Source organism: Dipodomys ordii, unplaced genomic scaffold, assembly GCF_000151885.1.
Source record: "Dipodomys ordii isolate 6190 unplaced genomic scaffold, Dord_2.0 Scaffold120, whole genome shotgun sequence".
Taxonomy (NCBI): Eukaryota; Metazoa; Chordata; class Mammalia; order Rodentia; family Heteromyidae; genus Dipodomys; species Dipodomys ordii.
In genome coordinates, this window is record NW_012267336.1 from 442,045 (window position 1) to 465,177 (window position 23,133).

The 23,133-nt window shown below is 44.6% G+C and overlaps 1 protein-coding gene across 1 annotated transcript in view; it reads left to right on the forward strand.

Annotated features, from left to right (window-relative positions):
- Positions 1-23,133, forward strand: part of Kif6 (kinesin family member 6) — a 240,101-nt gene that overhangs the window by 107,487 nt on the left and 109,481 nt on the right. The window contains exons 11-13 of the mRNA XM_013029563.1: positions 16,511-16,616; positions 17,325-17,460; positions 21,839-22,057. Of these exons, the coding sequence (XP_012885017.1) occupies positions 16,511-16,616; positions 17,325-17,460; positions 21,839-22,057 (461 nt within the window). The remainder of the gene's footprint in view (positions 1-16,510; positions 16,617-17,324; positions 17,461-21,838; positions 22,058-23,133) is intronic.

The window sequence follows — 23,133 nt, forward strand, 5'->3', positions numbered from 1 at the left end:
TGGATGGATGGATGGATGGATGGATGGATGGATGGATGGATGGATGGATGGATTCAATATTTTCCACCTGTAAAACCAAAATAGACTCTCTTTATCCCAAATCCCCTTCAGTTTCCTGCTCTTTGTCCTTTCCTTTAAGCGAAACTGCTCCAAGAAGTTGCTCTTGCTGAATCTTTTTCTTTCCCGTCCATTCACACCTCAGCACACTCACATCTACCTGTCATTATTAGCATGGATGGCCCCCACAGATGGCCTCCGCACAGGCCTGTTCCAGCCCGTCTTTCTTCTCAGCAGCTGTCTTCTTACCGAAGCATCCTGCTCTCTGGTTTTCTTCCCATCTCTTGACTGCTCCTTGGCGTCCTGGGCTGGGTTTTTCTCCTCTCCTGTTGACATCCCTGGAGGCACTGTCCTCCAATCTCATCTTCTCCTGTCCCTCTGTACTTTCTCTTAGACAATCTCATCAACATCCCTATCTCAGTTGACAGCCAACTTTAGCCCCTTCCTCTCTGAACTGCTGTCATTAATTCCATTGCCTACCTGACAGCTGACCCTGAGCTAAATGTACCCCCAAACTGAATGCCTCCACTTTTCACCATACCTGCTCCAAGCCACTATATAGTCCCTTGTCAGTGTCTCTAAGCCTTAAAGTTGCCCTGCCTGGGAGCTCATAACCACCTGAGACTCTTTTCTCTTTCTCATACCCCAAAGCCCCAAGTGCACTGGCCTTTGCCAGTCCTGTTACTCCATCTTCAAGATATGTCCTCAGTCTGACCACATGCTGTTACTGTGCTTATTGTGACAAATCTCTGTCATCTTTCCAGTGTTCTCACCATAGTCTCCCCAGACCCCCTCCTAAATCCTCTCTGCAGCAGAAGATACCACCTTTTTTGTGGCCAGTCCTGGGGATTGAACTCAGGGCCTGGGCACTGTCCTTGAGCTTCTTTTGCTCAAAGCTAGCACTCTGCCATGCTACCACTCTACCACTTTCTGTTGATGTGGTGCTGAGGAATCGAACCCAGTGTTCCATGCATTCTAGGCAAACACTCTACCACTAAGCCACATTCCCAGCCCAAGATATCCCTTTTTAAAAGAGGAAATCTGATCATTTCATTCTTACAACTCTTCAGTGATTTCCTTTGTTCTTAGGAAAAAGCAAAATCCTTTATGTAGCCTACTAATGTTTGCCTCATCTAACCTTTTTCTCCTGTTTTCATCCCTCCTGTGCCCTCTTACCTGATGGCAACACACACACACACACACACACACACACACACACACACACACACACACACAATCCACTTACCTTCAAATCTCAGTTCCAATTGTTCTTCATCAAAGAAGCCATCTCCAGCGTGCAGCCCCATTAAAACAGGACTATGCTACACATTTTCATATCTTCTGTACTCTTTGATGGAAAGTTTCCCAACTCTGTGTGTCATCCTTCCACAGGGGCCAGGATAACCTTGGAATCCTTCCCCTTTGAGAGTCTGTGCTGCTAAAGGGAGCACCTATTGGAGCTCCCCTGGAGTTCTTGTCTCTGTTTATAGTGTACCTAGTATTGCTTCAGAGGTGCCTGTGCCCTACTGAAAGCTACTTGAGAGCAGGGACTATGTTTGCTCTAAATGAGCATCCATAGCATCTTTTACTTGTGTCATTTTGTGGCACACCATCAAAGAATATGCAGTGAATATTTCTTACAGCAAACCCTATGTAGAAATCTCAGATGGAGAAACTTGGGAGGTATTTGACTGGCTTATAAACCTGGAATTACACAATTTAAGATGAGCCCCTCCTTGCAGATCAACACCTCATTGAACAAGTGATTGGCTTTGTTGGTCAGTTATCCATCTCACCAAATGGGAAATAGCATAGTCTGGGGTAACCTTTAAACTTGGTATTCAGGAGTCTCTAGTTTTTCTTCCTGTGGTCACTGGTCCCTCCAGGCTGGGCAGTGGGTGTCCCTTGAGCCCTTATACCACAGGGCAAAGAGAGAGTAGCCTTTGACTTGTGTCTGGGCTTCTTTGGAAGTTGCTATCTGATAAGATTTCTTTTCCTAAAGTCATCCTTTGTAAAATTAAATAACTTGACATTGAAAATAGTAAGGCCAAACACAGTGTTATAAAGCATGAATTTGCTTAAAAGGGAACATTTGTACTAGCAAAACTTCCTTGATGCCTAAGCCTTCTATATACATGCAAATAAATAAACCCCAAGGGAGACTCTTCCATCCTCCCCATTTCTATCAGTCAAAACAAAACAGATTTGTATCCGCTGTCAATTTTCCCGATGGAAGCAACTGTGACTGGACGGTGGGTACCATGCTGGATTTGGTGTTGAGAGGTGGGAACACATCCTTGATGGCTCTGCCCCGCTGTGATCCAGGCCTGGGAGGGAATGCCGGGTGGGGTTTGGAGAAGAGGAGGGAAGCAGGGAGGAATCAACATACAGCAAACCCATCCATGTTTTCATACTTTTAAAGGAAACATTTAAAGGCCACTTCAGGCAACTTGCAGTTCAACGTTTTTTCTATTGGCTAGTCTAATAAAAAATTAATCAGATTCAGTTCCTCAATATGTGTGCACTGAATGAGAACCAGAAAACCAGTTATTTACAGCTTCAGGTAGAGTGGCCCTCGTGAACCTAAATTTGATAACTTATTCCAAAAAGTATTGATCAGAATGATTCAAATCAAGACCATCTCATATCATTTGAGACATATCAGCAGAGTATCTGGAAGTCTTGTAATGTGACTCTCAGGCTCTTTTAGAAATGAAATGAAACAATATTTGAGTTAGTATAGTCTTAGGATAAAGGAGATACCAATCTGTTTTGCTTTGTTTTTAGTAGTCTATTGTTAGTATGTGATTCTGAGTCAGTAGTGTTTTATCCTTTATGTATTTACTTTATTGTCACTGGTCTATAAGTGGCTTTAATTGAAAAGACAAATTTCAAAATTATGACATAGCCTGGGTGCCAGTGGCTCACACCTGTAATCCTGGCTACTCTGAGAATCACAGTTCGAATCCAGCCCAGGCAATTAACCACTCCAATTAACCACCTCCAATTAACCACTCAAAAACTAGAAGTGGGGTTGTGACTCAAAGTGGTAGAGAGCTAGCTTTAAGTAAAACAGCCCAGGGGCAGCACCCAGGCCCTGAGTTCAAGCCCCATAACTGACAAAAAAAATCATGCCATATGCTGTACAAGATCTTCAACAGGATAAACTGCTTTTACTGTGATCTAGGAGTATCTTTCACTGTGGAGGTAGAGGGAGTGGAAAACTGTACCTTAAAGATTGTTTATATGTGTATGTGAGAAAGAGACAGACAGACAGACAGAATATCAAGCCCACTCAAAGTCTGAACAGTCATTTGGAAATTGTGGGAAACATGGCTGACCTCCATCCTACTCAGATTGCTCATTACAAAATTAAACTTCAAGAGTCTGTGCCTAATTTCTTGTCATTAAGGGTGAGAGATCTTTTTCCCCGTTAGAACTGGCCACCTCCTCACTCTCCAGAGCTCTTCCTCAGAACTGCAGCCATCCCTCATCCTGGCTCCTTCCCATCACTCCCCCGAAACACTTCTTCCCCCCCTACCTGCGCAAGCATCTCCTATCCCACAGACCTTCTTGGACCAGCTAATCTAAAATATACTCTTTATCTTGGCTGAGTTATTTTCTTCCATAGCGACAGCATCACATTCAATGTTTGGCTGTCCATTGCCAGTAAACTCGCCTACTTTATGTGTTCACTTCCTGTGGCCCAGGACTCCTCATAGCTGCTCACCTTGTATCTCTGGCAGCTGAAATGGTACTCCACACATGGTAGGGGCTCAGTAAATATTCTGTTGAGCAAGAGTTATGCTCTGCCCTGCTCTTGTATCCTCTCCAGTTTCTTCCCATAAACCATCTCACTTCCCTCTAGTGAGAGTGCTCCAGGATGCTCAGAATCTGTCTCTGCTGGCAGAAAGTGCCTTCTGACATTAGATTCAACATGCATGCTGGATATACACTGTGCACCAAGTCCTGCAAACTTGATCTCATGGAGTGTTGAGTGGTAGAGGAATTTTCTAAAATATTCAGAATTTACCACACAACTCTTTTTTTTTTTTTACTCTGTTTGGAGTCACTAAGTCAAGACAGAGAAACTATATTTGAATGACCAACAGTCAAGAATATTGCATTCTAAAAAAAAAGAATATCGCATTCTAATTTGGAGATTAGCAAATGCCAAAACGGCCGCCTCAGGGGCCTCCATTGTCCAGTCACAGATATGCAGATACCATCTCTGTCTCTCAGTCACTCACCTGTGGCAGAAAGTAATGCCAGAACCTTCCTCATTATGCCATAACAAGGTTTCTAGGGCTGACTCCTGGGATGTACTGGACACAATGCCTGGCCCGTGGGCATTCCATCCGTGTGGCCATGCTGATTGTGATTCAGTGACAGAGCTCTTCCTGTTGATGAGGAATCTACCTCACTGATAGATGGGTTGACCAGAGAAATTGTCTTCTACTCTCTCACTGTCTATTGTAATGTCTCTGTTTAGCCTGTACGTACACCTATGAAACAAATACAAACATGTTACTAGAAGTATGGTGGGTTTTTTTCTGGACTGTTTTACCTGACTGTGTGGTCCAAAATTTCCATAGAAAACTAAAATGATCTTTAAAAGGATTAATGTCATGTGAGGATTTTACACCTCCAAGTGACACGATAAAAGCATATCATCTGTTCATTAATGAACAACAGGGGAAAAAATGCCCTTTGGTGTTAACTGCACTTTTATATCAAACTTCCTAACTAAATTAAAAGCAAATGGTCTCTCTCAGCATATAGAAAAAATATTGCACAACACACATCATTGGTTCTGTGATCTAAATTACATCTGTTTCTGGAATTTTAGCATTAAATTATTTTTATAGTATTTGTATTTTTATATTAGGCCTATCATATATTGTCTATCTTTAATCAGTTGTTTTGGACTGAAGCTTTTCATATAATGTTGATATCAACTGCATATCTAAAAGGCTAAGCAAAACGAAAGCTATAAATTGCTCAGATGGAATGTTCATGAAATGCTTCCAATTTGGCCCCATTTCCTTTGCATCTTACTGGCCCCTTTCTTAACCATAACAGAGTTCCACCTTTTCCCTGAGTGAAAGGAAAAAAGAAAATTGCTGAAACATTTAAGATGCTAGGGAATTCAAAGATAAAGTTCCAGCCTGAGTCATAAAGACATCTGATGATGCATAAACTTTACGTTCATTTTTAACCTAAAATACGGAACAGTTCAAATCTGTACAAATATGTGTATATATGTTTATATGATATAACGTGGCTACATAGAAAAGGCATAAAGGCATAAAGAAGAAAACATGTGTGTGGACATGCCCAAATCTGAGTGAATGAGTAACACACCAGAAGTACCATGCAGACACTCCGTGCTAGGGTGAACCTGGAGAAGCCATTTTCCCTTCTGTCTAACATGGTGATGAGGAATCTAAACCTCTGTTCTCTCTTCTGGCCTCTCATGAGCTCTGCCGGCCCAAGTTCTCTGCATCTCCCTATAGAAGGGCAGCAGGAATATTTTATTTTAATACCTTAATGCTTCTTTCAGGTACTGCCCCGTTGTTTTTATTTTGAACTCTCTGTTCTTTCCCTCCCAAGGCTGGACATGCTTCACATTTTCGAAATTTCACGTCTCAACATCTATATCATGGCTGCCTTAAACATACGTGCGTCTATTATAAAATTGGTGGTGGACATCACAGAACATGTAACATGAGTGTGATGGATTGAATTGAGATTTGTTGTTGACATGGAGAAGGGTTTTGTTTGTTTGCTTCGGTTTTTTTGAGGAGAGAGCTTTTTGTATGCACTAGGAATCTAACTTTGGGGGCTGTCTTCTACTTTATCTCATTTGCTTACAGACCCCTGGGCTAACTAGAGTTCAGAGGGAACAGCTTGTCTTTGTCTTGTCCCCTTTCAAGAAGCCTTTGAGAAGTGTTGAGGTTGGTTTTCTCTTCTGTTCAATTCCATGGTCCTGCTGCCCAGAAAACCGGAACTCTGAGTCTGTCACTTCCTGAAGGATTGGCAGTAAATTCTACGTCTTTTGAATCCTACGCCTGTTAAACATGGCAGTGTGGCGGATGCTTGAACTAAGGCACAACATCGCAGAGAACTGTCTACAAATAACATGTAAATCTGAGTCTCCGGTGTGCCTCATGTGAAATTGCCCAAATGAAGGCACCTCCTGTTTCCAGCCCCCACTCATCCACGCCCAAACATCCAAAGCCCTTCTTGTCTGGCATTTTCCCACTCTCTGTAGAGGTGAGGGCTTATTGCCAGCCTTTACATCGTATAGGCAAAAAACAAAAACCAAACATCTGCTCAGACAACCTCAGGAAAAGCTCTCAGCCTGCCTGGATTGGCCCAGCAAATAATCTTAGTTTTAGCTACCCAACTCAAGAAGCTAAGCTAAGTCAATGATGGCTTGAGACTGAGTATTCTTCTGTACTTTTCCTCAAGCTAGCTTTCCTTCTCTTCATGTCCTTTATGTCCAATTTCCCTAATGGCTCCTAATAGGCTCATTATTAACTGAAGGTCCTTATGACTTTTGCCATCCTCAAAAATTGACATCATTCATATCAAGGTAGCTGCTACTGCCTGGTCCATCATTTCCACAGTTAGTGGTGAGATCAGATTTTCCCTCCTGTGTTCCCCTCCCCTTGCTTAGCTCCTTTCAGTTGTGTTCCTCAACCATGGGTTTTAGAGATCAGATAACCAGCAAGCATCGGCAAAGAGCAAAACTATGCCTATCTTATCAATGTCAAGCTCTCATTCTTGCTGCTACTGCAAGAGATGATCTTTTCTGGGATGTCTGATAGTAGATGAGGAAAGGACTTATCTTCCCCCTGAGGAGCAGGAGGGAGCCCATTTTCATCTAAGGGATTGGCTCCTGAAGCAAGACAGAGAACAGGGCCGTGAAGTAAATAACCACCCACTGCCTTGGCTCCGTTTTGGTGTGTTAGAAGTCAGCACACTAACCAGCACTTGATTTAATATCAGGCCATTTATGTAGAAGTAGCCACAGCTGATAAAACTCAAGGGTCTCTGCCAATAATGAAATTCCTCACGGTTCAAGTAGTCAAGGGGCCACTAACCTCCGAGGTATTTGCTAAGGAAAAAAAAAAACACAGATCCTAATTTTTCTTGTTAGTTACCCGATGGGTCAAGTGACTGACTTGCCCAAAGTTTGTGCCTTCGGTCTTTATCATAAGCCAAAGAGGAGCGGCAGAAATGTTGGGGGGGAGGGGGGAGAGAAGGGGGACGCATTTCAGCCAATACCATGGATTTCACAAAGGCACATCCTCACAGGGCCGCCTTTGAACTGGCCTGGCTGCTGCCAGCACGAACGGCTGGGGAGGAACCTTGGGACCACTGCAGGAGGGAACTTGCTCACACACGATCTAAGTTACACCCTGTGGGGATGCCCAGGGAGACTCTGTCCTTCCTGGGGCCTTCCTGGGTGCCTCTCCCAGTGCTGCGCTGGACTGTGAACCTCCAGAGCGTGGAGTTTCCTCACCGGAGTTAGGAAAGCAAAGATTATGGAATACTGGTTTCTAAACATGTTCATTTCTTGAAAGCCTCTTTGTGACTTAGAGCCATTTTCGTAATTATTACTTGCAAGTGCTGTCTAGGGTGTTTTTTTTTTAATAATTTAATGTGCAGGTCTCCTGTTAGCTGCAAGTCCTCTACTAGGATAGTATTTCTCTTAGTGTATATTAGTTGTATAAAAAGGTTTCATTGTGGCATTTCCACACATGCGTATAATGCACTGTGACCAAATTGACCCCCTTCTTGTGATCCCTACCTGTTTAAACTAATGTCAGTTCTATTTTCATACGTGCATGTAAGGAAAATAGAATAACTTTATTATTTGTAAATCCTATTTATAAATAGAATGATTCTATTGTTCTATTTTCCTATGTGTGTACGAAGTACTTCTTTCATATTCATGTCCTATCTTCTCCTCTTACCCTTCCCATGGGGTTTCCACCTTTAAACAGTCATTTTAGTACTCGCGTCATTCATTTTATGTTTAGGTGTGCATTGTCCATATGAGGAGGCTTTGAGGCTAGGTTAGGTGGTTTGTACTTTGTGTTCTGTCCTGAACTGGGACTCAGGAATATCCTGTGTGCCCTCACCGGCCCTGCTCTCCATTTTTGTTGCTGTTGTTTTTGTGGCTGTTTTGAGGGATGGGGGTCCTGGGGTTTGCCCTCAGGGCCTGGGCGCTGTCCCTGAGCTTCTGTGCTCCAGGCTAGCACACTAGCCCTTGAGCCACAGCTCCACTTCAGTCTTTTTGATGGTTCATTGGAGACAAGAGTCTCACAGACTTTCCTTTCCCGGGCTGGCTTCAAACCATGATCCTCAGCTCTCAGCCTCCTAAGTAGCTAGGATGACAGGTGTGAGCCACCAGCGCTGGGCTGTCTCTGGTTCTGAAATGTGGATCCTTGCTGTAGTCCTGAGGGTGAATTCTCTGCCCGATCCAAAATTGCTTCCGCTTGTCCTCTCACCACACAGAGGTTTCCTGCTGCTGCTGCTGCACGGTACCCAGACTGTGTTCCTTACATTGCTCTTTCTGCTGCAGCACACCACTGCTCAGATCTGTCGTATGTGGGATATTTTAGAGAGTTTGACTTGACGAAGAAAGTGCTTTCTCAGTGACTTCCGTAGGGCACAACCTAGACACTATACAGAATGAGGTACTTAGTACTGGGGTGACAGAGTGAGGGGACAGAGGTAGTTGCAGGGGACAGAAATTACCTTTGACCAGGAAGGACAGAGAGATGGCTTCTAGCAGGTGTCTGCTAAAGATTTAGAAAAGCAGAGATAAAGAGATCAATAGGAGCAAAGTTGTATGTCTGGTTTCCTTATTCAAAAGGTAAACAGTAATATTTGTAGTTATATGTCTTTTTGAAAAGTACTACTGCCAGGCACTGGTGCTCACGCCTGTAATCCTTGGCTATTCAGGAGGCTGAGCTCTGAGGATGGTGATTCAGAGCCAGGCAGGCTTTGTGCCATGTTTATCTCTAATAACCCACCAGAAAACTGGAAGTGGGGCTGTGGCTCAAAGTGTCTTGAGCACAAAAGCTCATGGACAGACAGTGCCTGGGCCTTGAGTTCAAACCCTACAACCAACCAAAAAGGAAAAAGTACCACTGAATATTAATTTTAAAGATTTTGAGTGGGGGAGTGGAGATGAGCAGCACTTATGGTGGTACTCAGGACCTTGTGCTGATACTCTACCACCAAAGCCATGCCTCCAGCCCCTTTTGGAGGCAAGGTCACTTTAAACCCTGGCCATCTGGAGCTACAATCCTATTTGTCCTTCCCCTGGTTGCTGGGATGACAATCGTGTCCTACTGCACCCAGTCATTGGTTGAGATGGAGTTTAACAGCTTTCATTCCAGGGTGGTCTTGAACCCCTGTCTCCTGATCTTCACCTCCAAGTAGCTAGCATCACAGGCTAGAGCCACAATTCAGCTACCTCAACATTTTTTTAAGGTAAAAATGAAGGGGAAACTTAAGCGAACAGACCTGGATGTGTTTATTCATCTTTATATATTAGCACCTGGATCACGATTCGGAAGTCAATAAATGAATGCAGTAGCACATTCTTAATTTTTATTGCCTGTCTAAGATCTCCCATAATGCAGTGGGAAATTTAAGCCTTTTCTAAATTTATATCTTTTCTAAAATGTATCTAAAAATCTACTGAATTGAGGAATACATTTATTACAGTATGATCAGTACTTAGTTAATTCACACTGCCTTGAAGAGGAGAGGCCCAACTAATCAGGCAATCTTTTTTCCAAAAAAATGGACACATTATTTGCTAATGTGCTCCTGAATTCACATGTCTTAATTCCTAGGCATCCTTATTCTTGGCACTTAATAATGGCAGGCTACACAGCAATAACCCTAACTGGGGTTTCAATACCTCACAGCTCATTAATGGCTAATGTATCTCTCCCTCCCGCCCCCCTCTCTGAAATCAGATCTCTGAAATCATTCATGAGATATAATTCACTACAGATGAAGTTTCTCTGCTTTAGTATGAAGTGTTTTTGGTCCTGACATTACATTTTAAAGATATTAAAACCCAAACGAAGAGCATGGGCTACACCTTGTATTCATTATCCATGAACAGTTTGTGGAAACATTCGGATTCCTGAGAAAGTTATCTAATATAATTAACAAGGTCCGGCTCCCTCTCAGGACTTCATCTGTGCTTTCACAAATACTTCATTTTCCTAAAGCTTAACTGTGCTGAGTTCTAATCGTCCAAATTAATGGACGTGGAAAGCAGATAATGAAATGAAGAAGGACGAGACACGAATGGCCTTTCTATTTGCTGGGTCTCGGTTGACACATTGGATTCCTTTGGCCTGGCAGTTCATTCATCAGAAGTCCCAGCCCCTGCATCTGAATCACAAAGTCTTTAGTTTGAACCTAGGAACACGCTGCCACGCATTGCTTCCTCGGTGTCCGTGCTCTGGGCTTCTTAGCTTTTGTGAGCTCCAGGAAATTATTCACGTAGGGAAACAAGACCCTCTTCACATGCAAGACTGCTTGCATTCTTCTCTTGCATTCCCTGCTAACTCTTCTCACAGGAGAAGTTTACATACACACAGAGATGGATATTCTTTTTAAGACTTCCTGAAGCCGATGTTTGCTCTCCTTATGGTTTTAGATGTGTAATACCACTTAGAGAAAGCCCACAGTATACAGATGTGCACGTGTAGAAATAATAAAGCACACCAATGCCTAACACCTGGCTCCTAATAGTCTGCACTAAGGATAGATTAAGCAAATGCAGGGATGGCCACCGACCGCTAAGCAGCACCATAAAATAAGTAATTGGGTCATATTCACAGATCAAACCCATCTGGAAGCAACAGAAGCCATAGCTTAGGATTTCCATGGTGGATGTCACTTCAGAACCCAACCACAAGTGAGGTCGGTCTCTCTCCCGGAGTGCCATCCTTAGGGAAAGTCATGCAAGTACCTGTAAATTCCATTTGAGGATTTCTGCTATGGAGATTGGTTTGCTTTGAAGATTGTGAGGCTTCTATTTCATTTTTTAACATTTGAAGTATGCATTTTAATAAAAATGGATTCTGAATTTGCTGGGTTTTTTTTTAAACCTGTGGTGGTCTTGTTTGTTTGTAACATTTTCTCACAGACACACACATATACACATATGTGTGTATATACACAGTATATACACATAAACACACACGCATATATATATATATAGAGAGAGAGAGAGAAAGAGAAAGAGAGACAGTATATACATATATATATAGAGAGAGAGAGAGAGAGAGAGACTCCATATACAATTTCAGGGCTTTGTGAGACCTTCCACTTAAAAATCACGTTAAAAAACTGATTAGTAGTGTCTGTATATGTGTGTATATTTCCTTTTTTCCAGATCCTTTATTATTATTTTTAAATAATTATACAAATGGTATATTTCTTTTCTGAAAAGAAAATGACATCAGGACTTTTATAGGATTTACTCTAAACTTTATGGATGGATGTCCTGAAAAACTTTGCTCCTGCATCCTCCCCTTCAAGAGCGTAACACTTCCAGTGTGCCCTTGTCCCTCTTCATACCTTCTTTAAGTCTGTACTCTTTTTTTATGTAGATCTTGTAGCACTGATTTAACTATTTAGTGATCCTGTTCCTATTATGTTGAAAACAGTCTTCATTGTTATTTGATTGCATCATAGATCTATCTGTACCTTGTAAACCCATCTTCAATGTAATACATCAAAGTCAATTAGAATCAGTGATTCAATTTGCATCAATTTTATTCTGACCATGTTTCCAAACAGCTCTTCATATGACAGAAACAATAATTTGTCATCAGCTGTAAACATACCCATAAGCATTTAATTTGCATTTTAAATAGCAAATTCTTTTGAATCTATCTTTTAAAACTCTTCAAGCTATCGAATTGTGTGTGTGTATATAGAGAGAGGGAGAGTATTTAACCAAAGCTATTATTTAAATGTTTTCTTTGCTAAAGAAATCAGCTGAGAAAGATTTATTTCTAAACTTTAATGTTATCTACAAGCTTAATTTCATACAAGACTATAGAAAAAGAGTTCAGAGATTTGTAGCACTGAGTGGGTCTAGCTTCTAATTTTCCTTCAAATTAAGGAACTGTCTGGAACGTCCAGGAGCTGGCGAGGAAATTGAACCCCAAAGTGAGGGGAAATGAATGGAACTAAAGGGAGCCGGTGGAGCACAGGAGATCCGGTCTGTCCTAGGGATCCGCCCTCCCAGATTCCTGGCATGAGAGCCCTGCTCCCTTCGTTAGTGCCCCAGGCCAGGCCACCACCTCTGCAGGCAGTGACAGGGATGTTGTCGGGAGGGTTGGGTGGGGAAGCAGAGGAGGAGTTGGGGTAGTGCTGGCCAGTGCGCAGTGCTGGCCCGTCTTTCCCAGGGGCAGTGGGGCCAGACAGGCTGCTCTAGGAAGGTGATAACAGGTCCTTGACTCTGGGTCACTGGGTGGCAGCCAGGCCTGGACTCAGGAAGAGCTCAGTGAGGACGGAGGTAGAGGGGCATGGAACACCTGGCCCCGTGTGGGAGGGGATGAGCTCCTCCACGCTGTATAGGAGCCAGTGCAGGATCCTGTGGAAATTGCAGCCAGAACTGTGCCATGAGGGGAGATTGGGGATCTGTGACTCCCAGGCTGTACAGGTGTATGGGGGGCAGGGGGAGAGAAAGTTCCAGAAACCCTCAGATCAGACAGCATGCACTCCAACCATACAGGGCTTGTCCGCAAGAGCCAGAGGCTGGGAGCTGACAAGCAGATCACAGAAACCTTCCAGAAAAAAGGAGAAAGGCAGAGGAGGGGAAAGCACTTCTGAGGACAGCAGCTCCTACAGCTGATCTGAGCCCAGGCATGGTCCCCTGTCAATCAAAGAGGGACAGGACAGCTCTGGGGAGTGTAGAACCCTGTGGTGGGGGCGGGGGGGGGGTCAACCTAGATGGCTGGACTTAAAGGAGAGACTGATTGAGTGCTGGTGCATCGCCACTGCCTCTGCCGTCCTGTAGTACAGAAAACCGCAGTGGCTGCATGTCTAGAGCTGCCAGGATCAATAGGAGTGAGCTGAGCTCAGCACTGGGCTTCAAACCAGTCAAGGCCAGGGGTGGGGGTGATGGGGTGGTCAGCTGAGAACTTCACAGTCACGAGGCTTCCTGCATCTCGTGCTGGACAAAGCAGAGGAGCTCAGGCAGAGGAGAGGGACAGAAGCAGTAAGTGACCTCTGAAGAGAAGCACAGCCACAGGCAGTGAGCCCCAGGCCTCCTTGTTCACCCTTGATGGGGCCGCTCACACGCTTCAGGGGCAGTGTATACTTCCCTTTGCGATGAACACCTGCAGGCTGGTACCCAGCGGGACCCGGATGTCCAGGAAGCTGCCTCCAGCAAAGCGTCTGCAGGGCCTCGTATGCCCTCACCCACACCAGCTCCCACTCCTGCTGCTGCTGTGGCTCTCTGCTCCACCTGGAGCTTGGTCCTGGGGCACACTAGCCAGGCCAATGCCCTTCTAGCAGCTGTTATTCTAGGAGTGCTCTCCCCCAGCCCAAGGCCTGCTACGCACTGGCAGCATTGATAAATTAGCTGCCTCTAGCGCATAACTAGAGCATCTGCTGCCAGTTTGAGATTAAGCACACAGTCCTGGCCCCTGTGCAGGGGACCAGAGCTTGGTGAGGAGATGTCCCAGGCTCTTCTCCTGCCAACCTCGGGTCCGGGGGGATTGGCCTCCACCATCAGCCCTGCCACCCCCTGCCCTCAGACAGGCCAGCCACTTCCCTGCCGTCTGCACTTGTTCACCAAGCCCTGAAGTCAGTTGACTACATGGAACTCTAGATTGACAAACACAAAATTTATTTTTGTAACCTTCAAAAAGCTTGATTGCTACAGTTTAAAAGAGCTTATAAAATGTCATGTGTGTGTCTTTAAAATTGTCTCATGTAAACATTATTTTAAAACAGGGATTTTTTTTTCTTGGAAAAAGCAAAGTTCATTCTTAGCATGAACTTCGCATTGGCTTTTCATAATTAAATGTAAAGTCACAGTCTCTCTCTCTCTCTCTCTCTGTAAAACAGTTTAAAAACATCCATAAATTGAAGTACATGACCACAAATGCATATTCTTATGAATAGGCCTTATCTTCAAGGGGAAAAACCAGTCAGCAGTTTGATTTTGATTTTTCCCTCTCATCATTCCAAATAACTAAAAATATCAAGAATCTGGGGGAGGGGAGGTGCAAGTGCAGACAAGAATCCAATGTATATCCAAAACATTAAGAAGAGTGAAGGAAGGGGTGGGGAGGGGAGGGATGGGTGAGAATGTTGAAAGAGGTGACATTGATCAAGATATATTGTATTCATAAACTGCTCTGTTCAATGTCACCTACTTAAAGATCATATTTTTTAATTTAAAAAAATAGAAATAAATAAAAGCTGAAATTCCCAGTTAGCTTAAAAAAAAAAAAAGAAGTAGAAGAGCTTTGCAGCTCTCGTTTGAGGCATCATATACCAGTGTTTTTGAGGAGATGCAGGAAATATGTGTTACTGAGATAAATCTTGAAGGAAAACTCCATAGGAATTTCCTCTGTATCACCAAAACCCTGAGCTGTCTGCCCCCCTTGCTGTTATTAAAAGGAACTGTTTCCAGAAGAGTGGTTGACTCTGGAGATCTGGGCCTTTCTCTTACTGGTCAGAGATGGAGGAGGACATTCAGAACACATTTCATATTTGTCACAGACCAGGGACTTCTAAAAAGAGCAACTGTTGTGGTGACTACCTTTAAGCCAACTGGGAATCGTTCTTCCAGTGGAATTCCTACCAAAAAATAAATAAATAAACATGAACCCTGAAAAACATTCATGTGCAGTTTTCCTTGGTCCTTGTCCTGTTGGCACAATCTCAGCCTTCAGCTTTTCATGTCCTGAGGATCGTAGTTAATTATAATTGTTATTAATCGAATGCTGTTATCTGAACTTGCCTTTTGAAAACTTCGTGTTATCCCAACACTACATATTTTAAAAGGCCAAATCCCTTAAGAAAAGCCAAATGGTTTTTAAAGGCAAAATGAGGTCTTCCTTTGCTCTGCCTCCCCACCCCATGCTATGAGAGCTTTCCAGCACTACAGCCTGTTGAAAGCTGTTTTCTTTGAAAATCCAATGAAAGGAATACTAGAACATATTGAGCAAAGGATGTTATAAGAAGAAGCAGCTATGAGAATCCCTTTAGTTTTATCCACTTAAATAAGGAAGCCTGAGCAAGGTCATAGCTCAGTGCCCATGACCTGGGTCCCCACCAAGAATGCTCCTTCTCTCATTGAACATTTCAAGCGACTTCTCAAGCGTCCAGAGCTGAAATGGTGTCTCACTAGTCTAGTGTTGACATTCAACAACCCATGTCTAAAGGAATAGTATGGCAGCTTTATTTTATCCATCTGGTAAGAAGCCCCCTTCTTGGGGGAAAGTGGACTTTGGGGATTATGGACATTTTTGGACATGACACTGTGGAGACTAGAAATCATCCAGAAATGGTTTAAAGAATTACAGAATGTCTCTACTGTGCCCGTGTGGCTGAGGAGCATGAACTGTTAATGTAGCTAATAAAAAAGATTTTCATTACTTTCTTTTGCCATGTGGCAGTCGGGCACAAAGGCAAAGAAATTCAGCTTGACTAGGACGGATGGATTATAAAAATCTAATGGCTTTTATATTGAACACTGCGTGTGAAAATTCATTGGGAATTAGTCAAATAATGGAATCGGGATAGATTGCCCTTTATCATATGATTTTTCCCTTCATTAAAAAAAAAGTTTTATGACTTTTAGTTGTCCAAAGCAGTTCATAAATACAACCCATCCGGATCAGAGTCAGCCCTTCAACATTCTCACACCCCTCCTCCCGCCCCCCGCCCTCCCCCATGCTAAATTCTGTGGTACATATAATGAAGTCTTGACTTCCTTCTCCCTACCTTCCCCCCTTCATTCGTCCACCCCTCCCCGCCTTGGCCCCACCACTGTCTTGAAGGACCCATTTCCTGGTGCTGATTTTGTTGGGCTCTCACCTAGTCTTTCTAAAAAAAAATTATACTATTTGAGCTCTCCACAGAGTCTACTATACTTGAGGTAATTCATTTGCAACCACTTACGTACCACCCAGTGTGTTTACTTATAGATTTAGAGGCACATTCTATCTGCCATAAATGAAGGAAACCATGCAGACTTTGTTTCTCTGGGTCTTGGCTTACTCCCTTCATTTATATAATCAAACCAGGTAACTTTATTTCCAGGAATAAATGGACACAATATGCGCCTCTACTTTGAATGTGAAACAACCAAGCAACGCCACCAGATACACTCCGGCTTCAAGTTCACACTTGCTTCTTGTTTGTTGTGTGGTTTTAGGCTGGAAAAGCTAATAACATCCTTTCTGGAAGACCAGGATCCAGAGGGTAGACTTGAAGTAGGAGCCGATATGCGCAAAATTCATCACTGTTTTCATTACTTAAAGGTAAGTTTAAGTGTTTCCCTGGTAGAAACCATTTCCTGCCATGCTCAAGTTGACCAACCCTTGAAAAGTTAGAACTCAGAAAATGGTGTGAGTGAAGTTTGTTCAGATTATATTTTCCATACTTAAAAAAAAAATCAGCATATACCATGGACTTGTAATTCTTTTGCCATGAATCTCTGCCTTCTATGGAAGAGTTCCATGTTTCCACGACCGTTTGTTTTCAAATGATATCAGAACAATTGTGTCATGCATTTTTTCCAGCATTTTGTTATCCAAATAATTCTCTGATTTTTCTATGCCCCCTCCCGGCTTAACATTCCCAGTGAGGGAGGGGAAATATCATTAGCTTTAATCATCATACTCCTTGAAGATAATGAACCTTTGTGATACATTTGCTATGGCCTAAGTAGTGGGTGGGCCAAGTAAGCCCCGATGAAGACATACATAAAGAATGACTGCAATACATGATAAGTGTGAAATGACTGCTGTAGTCTTGGGGAAAGGGGAGGGAGGGATTTCCCAGTTGAGAGGAGAGGAGATAGGATGAGGGAGGAGTAGTGAGGAAGGCAGGTGCAAGGGAAAGACAATGATCGAAGACACGGGGGCAGGGAGCAGTACACACGCCCTGTGTGTGTGCAGGGAAAGAGGTAGGGCTACCGAGAGCTCTGGAAGCCAGGAATGGCCACTCACCTCTTCCCTCACCTACAGAAACTACTGAAGGACAGCAAGACCCCAGAGAAGAGTACAGTCTCAGAAATCAAAACCCAGAACTGCCAGGAACCGCCAAGAGAGGAGGAATATAAAAGGCTACAGGACATTCTCAAACAGAGGGATGACGAAATCAGTATCCTTTTCTGTCACCCCCCCCCCGCAGTACCCCCTCCCTGCTTCCCATTCACACAGCCCCCTTCCAGGGAGGATAACACACCCATCAGCCAGCAAAGCAAAGCATGCCTACAGCAAAACCCAGAGTGGCTTGACTTGATTTTTAGCCTGGTACGGTATTTTACTCTCACAGAGAACTTTCTAGTTTATGAGCTGTTTTTTGTGGGGGAGGTTGCAATATATACATTTTTTATTTTAATTAAGTTTTTATTGTGTGAATACTGTACAAAGGGGTTACAGTTACATGAGCAAGGTAATGAGTACATTTCTTATGCAGCATTGTTGCCTCCTCCTATGTTTTCCCCCTCCCATCCCTTCCCTCTCACCTCCTCAACTACACTACCCCACCCCCCACCCCCGCCTAAATTGTAAAGTTCATTTTTCGACATAGCATCTTGTACGTCTCATTGTTGCAATGGGTCGATCTGTATCCCTATTTAAACAATTTGGTTTTTTCCCTTCCCCTCCCCAAATTATACCAACACCAAATACAGTGGAAAACATGGGTTATACCATGGGGGAGGGACGTACAAAGCAACAAAGAAAATTGACTCCTCCATGGGGCTTTCTCTGCTTCGGTCACGAGCCAATAAGTTAGCAGGTTATCTTTAGCTAGCTGACCGGATACTAGGCTAACCACAGCCCAGAATGTGTGGCTGGTGTGTGGGTGAAAAACTCCAAGGGTAGCCTGAAAAAAAAAAAAAAAAAGAAGGGCAAATGGTATTTAGCTTACAAAGAATCGAGGTTGACTTAAATGTAACTTTTTTTTTTAATTTAAAAGCCAGTGCCAGTCTTCTATGGGTTCCACTTACAAATGTTCCCAGATTTGGATGTGAACCTAGATAAGTGTTCAAGACAGAATTCTTCTTGGCTCCAAAAGACTGTGTATTTTGGGTGCTAAAAGTGGAGGCCGCATATGGAGCGGGTGTAGCTCCAGCTGCAGAAAAGTCGGGCCCATCTGAAAAAGCCCCCTGGGCCTGGGTAGGCCTCAAGTCTCCACACACTTCTTTAGGTCTGTATCCCATTATAAAAGGTTCTTATTAAAGGTTTAACATATTCATGACACTGGTAGCATTTAAACACACATACACACAATTTGGGTCAATTTCTTATAAACAGATTTTTTGGTCATTAAAAAAAATTATTAAAAGATACTTTAGCTTGCCAAGTGCCAGTGGCTCATGCCTGTAATCCTAGCTACTCAGGAGGCTGAGATCTGGGGAGTGTGTTTTGAAGCCAGCCTGGGTAGGAAAGTCCTGGTGGGACTCTGAATCTCCAATTAACCACTCAAAAACCAGAAGTGGTGGTGTGGCTCAAGTGGTAAAATGCTCGCCTTGAGCACAAAGAGGCTCAGGGACAGCGCCCAAGCCCTGAGTTCAAGCCCCACAACCGACCAAAAAAAAAAGATGCTTTCACTCAACTGATACACAACGTGTATAAAAATAGTCTCCACAATGGAGATCCCATACTAAAGAGGTAAAAACAAACCAAGTACAAACTCCACGAGCCACCTGATGGACTCCAGTCTCTGGTTTGAGTTGAACACTAGTAGATCCTGGGCATCAGATTCCACCCAGGTCTCTGCTGCTTTGTTGTCCAGCCAGGAACGTGAGGTTCAGCTGGAGTCACACCCACGTACCAGTCCTCATCCATGACAGCTGCCCATGAGTGCTGTCGCCCCACATTCCTTTTCCTCTCTCCTACCCCATCCATCCACAGGGATGGCTCCAGCCTAGACCTCCGGCCTGGCCCTGGACCCAGGCTGGACTCTGCTTCTTTTTTCCTGGCCCTGATCCTAGTCTAGTGTCTTCTTCCCTAAATCCTCCTACCAACATCTTGATCTTTCTCACGGCTTGTTAGTGTACACAGAGGTGGGACCGAATGAGATGTGACAGAGAGGGAACAACCCCAGCTTGGTCATAGATATGTGTTTAAAAATGAGCGTGAGAAAGAGACACGCATCCTCCCCTGTCTTCACCAGGGTGAAGCTGGGTCTCGCCATGTATGGACTGGATAATTCAAGTGAAGTTCCCTGCGTCTGAGACTCACGGTGCAGATGGCGGTGTACCGAGAGTCAGAGTGGGAGAGCGACTGAGCCTGAATCAGTACTTAGATTGAGATCCTCGCTGTTGCAGCCACTCGGGAAGGCTGTCTGCTCCACTGAGACCCGGCCTGCCACACCCCTGCGCTGAGCAGAGCCAGCGCCTGAGCACCACGGTGTAGACAAGGGAACTCCCGAGAAGGAAGGAGAGCTGCTACGGTGGAATCGTCACCAGTGACCATCTTCCTTTGTAAAACCTGGAAGGCCGAGACTGTCACAGGGGGAAGGAGAACAGGAAGATGAGTCTACTTGATCTTGACGAAAGACAGCAGTGCAACCCAAAGGAAACACTGGATGTTCTTGGAGTAAGAGAGAAACCAAAGTCATCCGAATGAAACTCAGAGACACCTTCACGAAGTATGTAGCGGTGGTTCTACACACAGCACGGAGCACGGCAGGAAGGCCTGCGTTAAGTGAGGATGGGAGGGGAAGAAGAAGGAAGACAGACAAGAAGAAAGAAAGGCAGCAAAGATAGATTTGTGTTCTTCACAAACTATGACTCCACACACGTCATTGCTCTGATTCATCTTGACATGTCTTCACATTACACTTGCAATAAGATCCGAAAGCCCAGTGCCAGTGGCTCATGCCTATAATCCTCGCTGCTCAGGAGGCTGAGATCTGAGGCTCACACTTTGAAGACCACTCAGGGCAGGAAAGTCCTTGAGACTCTGATCTCCAACAAGCTACTCAGAAACAGTGCAGAAGTGGCGCTGTGGCTCAAGTAGTAGAGTGCTATCCTTGAGCACAGCAAGGCTCAGGAACTACACCAAAGCCCTAAGTTCAAGCCCTAGGACTGACAAAAAAAAAATCCTAAGTCCTTGCTTCAGTTCATGAAGGCTCCCACCTTCCCTACCGATGACTCCTTCTGCTCTGCCCAGTTATTCCCATGTTACCTGCTCAAGAACAGGTATGATCTGCCTGCCTTCCCAGGCGGCCATCTTGTCTCTCTCACGAGCCCCACACTTCCTAGGACTCCTGTTTGCACAAAGCCATTTCTAAGGAGGGTGAAGACCTTGAATTCACCTTACTACATACACAGTCAAGAGTTCTGAGGTTCTAGAAAGAATTGATAGCCTTCCTTCCAGCTGACAGGGCAGAAACCCCTTATGACTCAAGGTGGGGTAGACTAGTTTGGTTTTACCATCCATCATCCATGTTCCTGGCCTAGCAACACGGTCTGCCGAAGGTGCCTGTGCTAGCAATTGACTTCTGTTCTGGTCTAGATGAGACCAAATAGTAGAATCTTAAACAAAATAAATCTCATCCCTCATCCGAGTGTATGCCACGTAAGCAGTGCAGGGCACAAGGCTGTGCTGGCTGTGCTGTGGTCCCCAGGACTAATGTGGTCTCTGTGCCCCTGGGCAGGTTTAACTACCTCCTCTTCTCCCCTCCCCCCCGTCACCCCCCCTTCACACACACCCCTTCCCCGCCTCCTGGGCAGTGGTATACTTAGGCAAGATCGGATCTTCTCAGATACAAGAGGCTGAGATCTGAGGATCACAGTTTGAAGCCAGCCTGGGCAGGAAAGCCTGTGGACTCTTTTTTTTTTTGGGGGGGTGTCAGTTGAGGGGCTTGAACTCTGGGCTTGGGCGCTGTCCCTCAGCTCTTCAGCTCAAGGCTAGCGCTCTACCACTTGAGCTACAGCGCCACTTCCGGTTTTCGAGTGGTTTATTGGAGATAAGAGTTTCTTGGACTTTCTTGCCCGGGCTGGCTTTGAACCATGATCCTCAGATCTCAGCCTCCTGAGTAGCTAGGATTACAGGCGTGAGCCACCAGCGTCCGGCAAGCCTGCGGACTCTTATCTCCAGTCAACTACCCCCAAAAAACCTGAAAGTGGAGCTGTGGCTCATGTGGTAGAGTTTAGCCTTGAGCACAGAAGCTCAGGGACATCACCCAGGCCCTGACTTCAAGCCCTGAGACAGGCACGTGTGTGTGCGTGTGCGCGCGCATGCACACACGCGCACACATGCACACACACACACACAAGTTAAACCTCAGAATATTTTAAAGACCTGTTAGTTGACTAGTTTTCTCACATAATGGTGCCATAATGATAGAATAAAATCCTTCTCATGATTCCCCAGTGACTCTAGGACTTCAGGACATTTCAATCCTCCACTCTACCACACAAGAAGGTGCGTAAGTGATGGGTAAAATTACTCACATCCAGAACAGTTGTGCTTTGGTCCTGATTATGTAGCCTAAGTTACTAAATCCTTAAGTCAGATTTCAGATATTCTGGCCAACATGCTCAAAAAGGAAAAGAAGAAGGCTCAAGATGCTCTCCAGTTAGGTAACGTGGACAGAGGAGAAGCAAGACTCCCCCACAGCCCAGCCTTCCCACCCGGGAGCACGGAGGAAGGACAGAAAACGCTGCAGTCCTCGGCTCCCACCCAGGCCCCAGACTTCAGCTCTTCCAGGTACAGATCCAGCCTGCTGCACAACAAAACAGGTCAGTTGACTAGATCTCCAGTATTCCTAACCGTCTCTGATGGATTTCAGTACAGCTCCCCCTTGCTTTTAAATGATATGCTTGTTGGCCATTTTTTTTAATCAAATCTCTTCACTAATCATTTTCCCTAATTAGATGACTAAGCTGAGAAAAAGCAATTATGCGTTCCCACACCTTTCAGAGATGGACCTAGCTGAGTCCAGGGTAATAAGGAAAAGTTAATTGGAGGGATAAGGGAAGAAAGAACTCGCTGAGCCCCCCCAGGGTGGAGACCGAGGTCAGATGTCCCACCGCTCACGTGGTGGTGCCGTGTCTGCTTCTAAATCCACACGAGCTGTCTACTGCCAGATCGTTTAAAGTATTACCATAGACATAACAGCCACATAATTAGCAAACACACTTTGTCAGATCATCAGAATTCACGGGGTGTCACCAGGTGTGTCAGGGCCCACACATGTTTGTGTATGCTGCCACATTCCAGACCCACGTGGCCTGATACAGTCACATGGCAATGCCTGGCTGTGGGAGCTGTGAGAAGAGCCAGGAGGAAGAGGTTCTGCACCCCCTCTCTGGGACACATCAGATGACATCTTTTTGTACCAGCATGTGTTGGGATGGACGGGCCTGGCTCTCTCCAGGATGCAGCTTGCAAATCGTGTCTGAGTACAGCGCTCATTAAGGAGCACACATTTCCCTTAACAAAGCGACATTGAGAAGCGTGGAGAGCGATTTTCTGATGTGTGACACCACATCCCTGCATATCTGACTTCTAACTCTGTGCCTTGTCTAGTGCCTCTACCTATCTGTGGAATGGGTTTGTAGTCCCAGGAAACAAGAAAAAAATGCAATCTGTACTGCTTATTTTGATGGTCACAAACCGTAAAAAGGTGTAACTCCCCCCCACACTGCTCTCTCTTTCTCTCTTCTGTACAGCTTTGCTGTATTCTGCTATGAGTAAAAGCTGGTTGGGGGCATCTGGACTCATGAATTCTTTAGTTTCTCCATCTGTGTAGTCATTCCCCTTTTATTCAGCATGTGTTTATTGAGCACATACTTTAGTGTGAGCCAATGCTAAT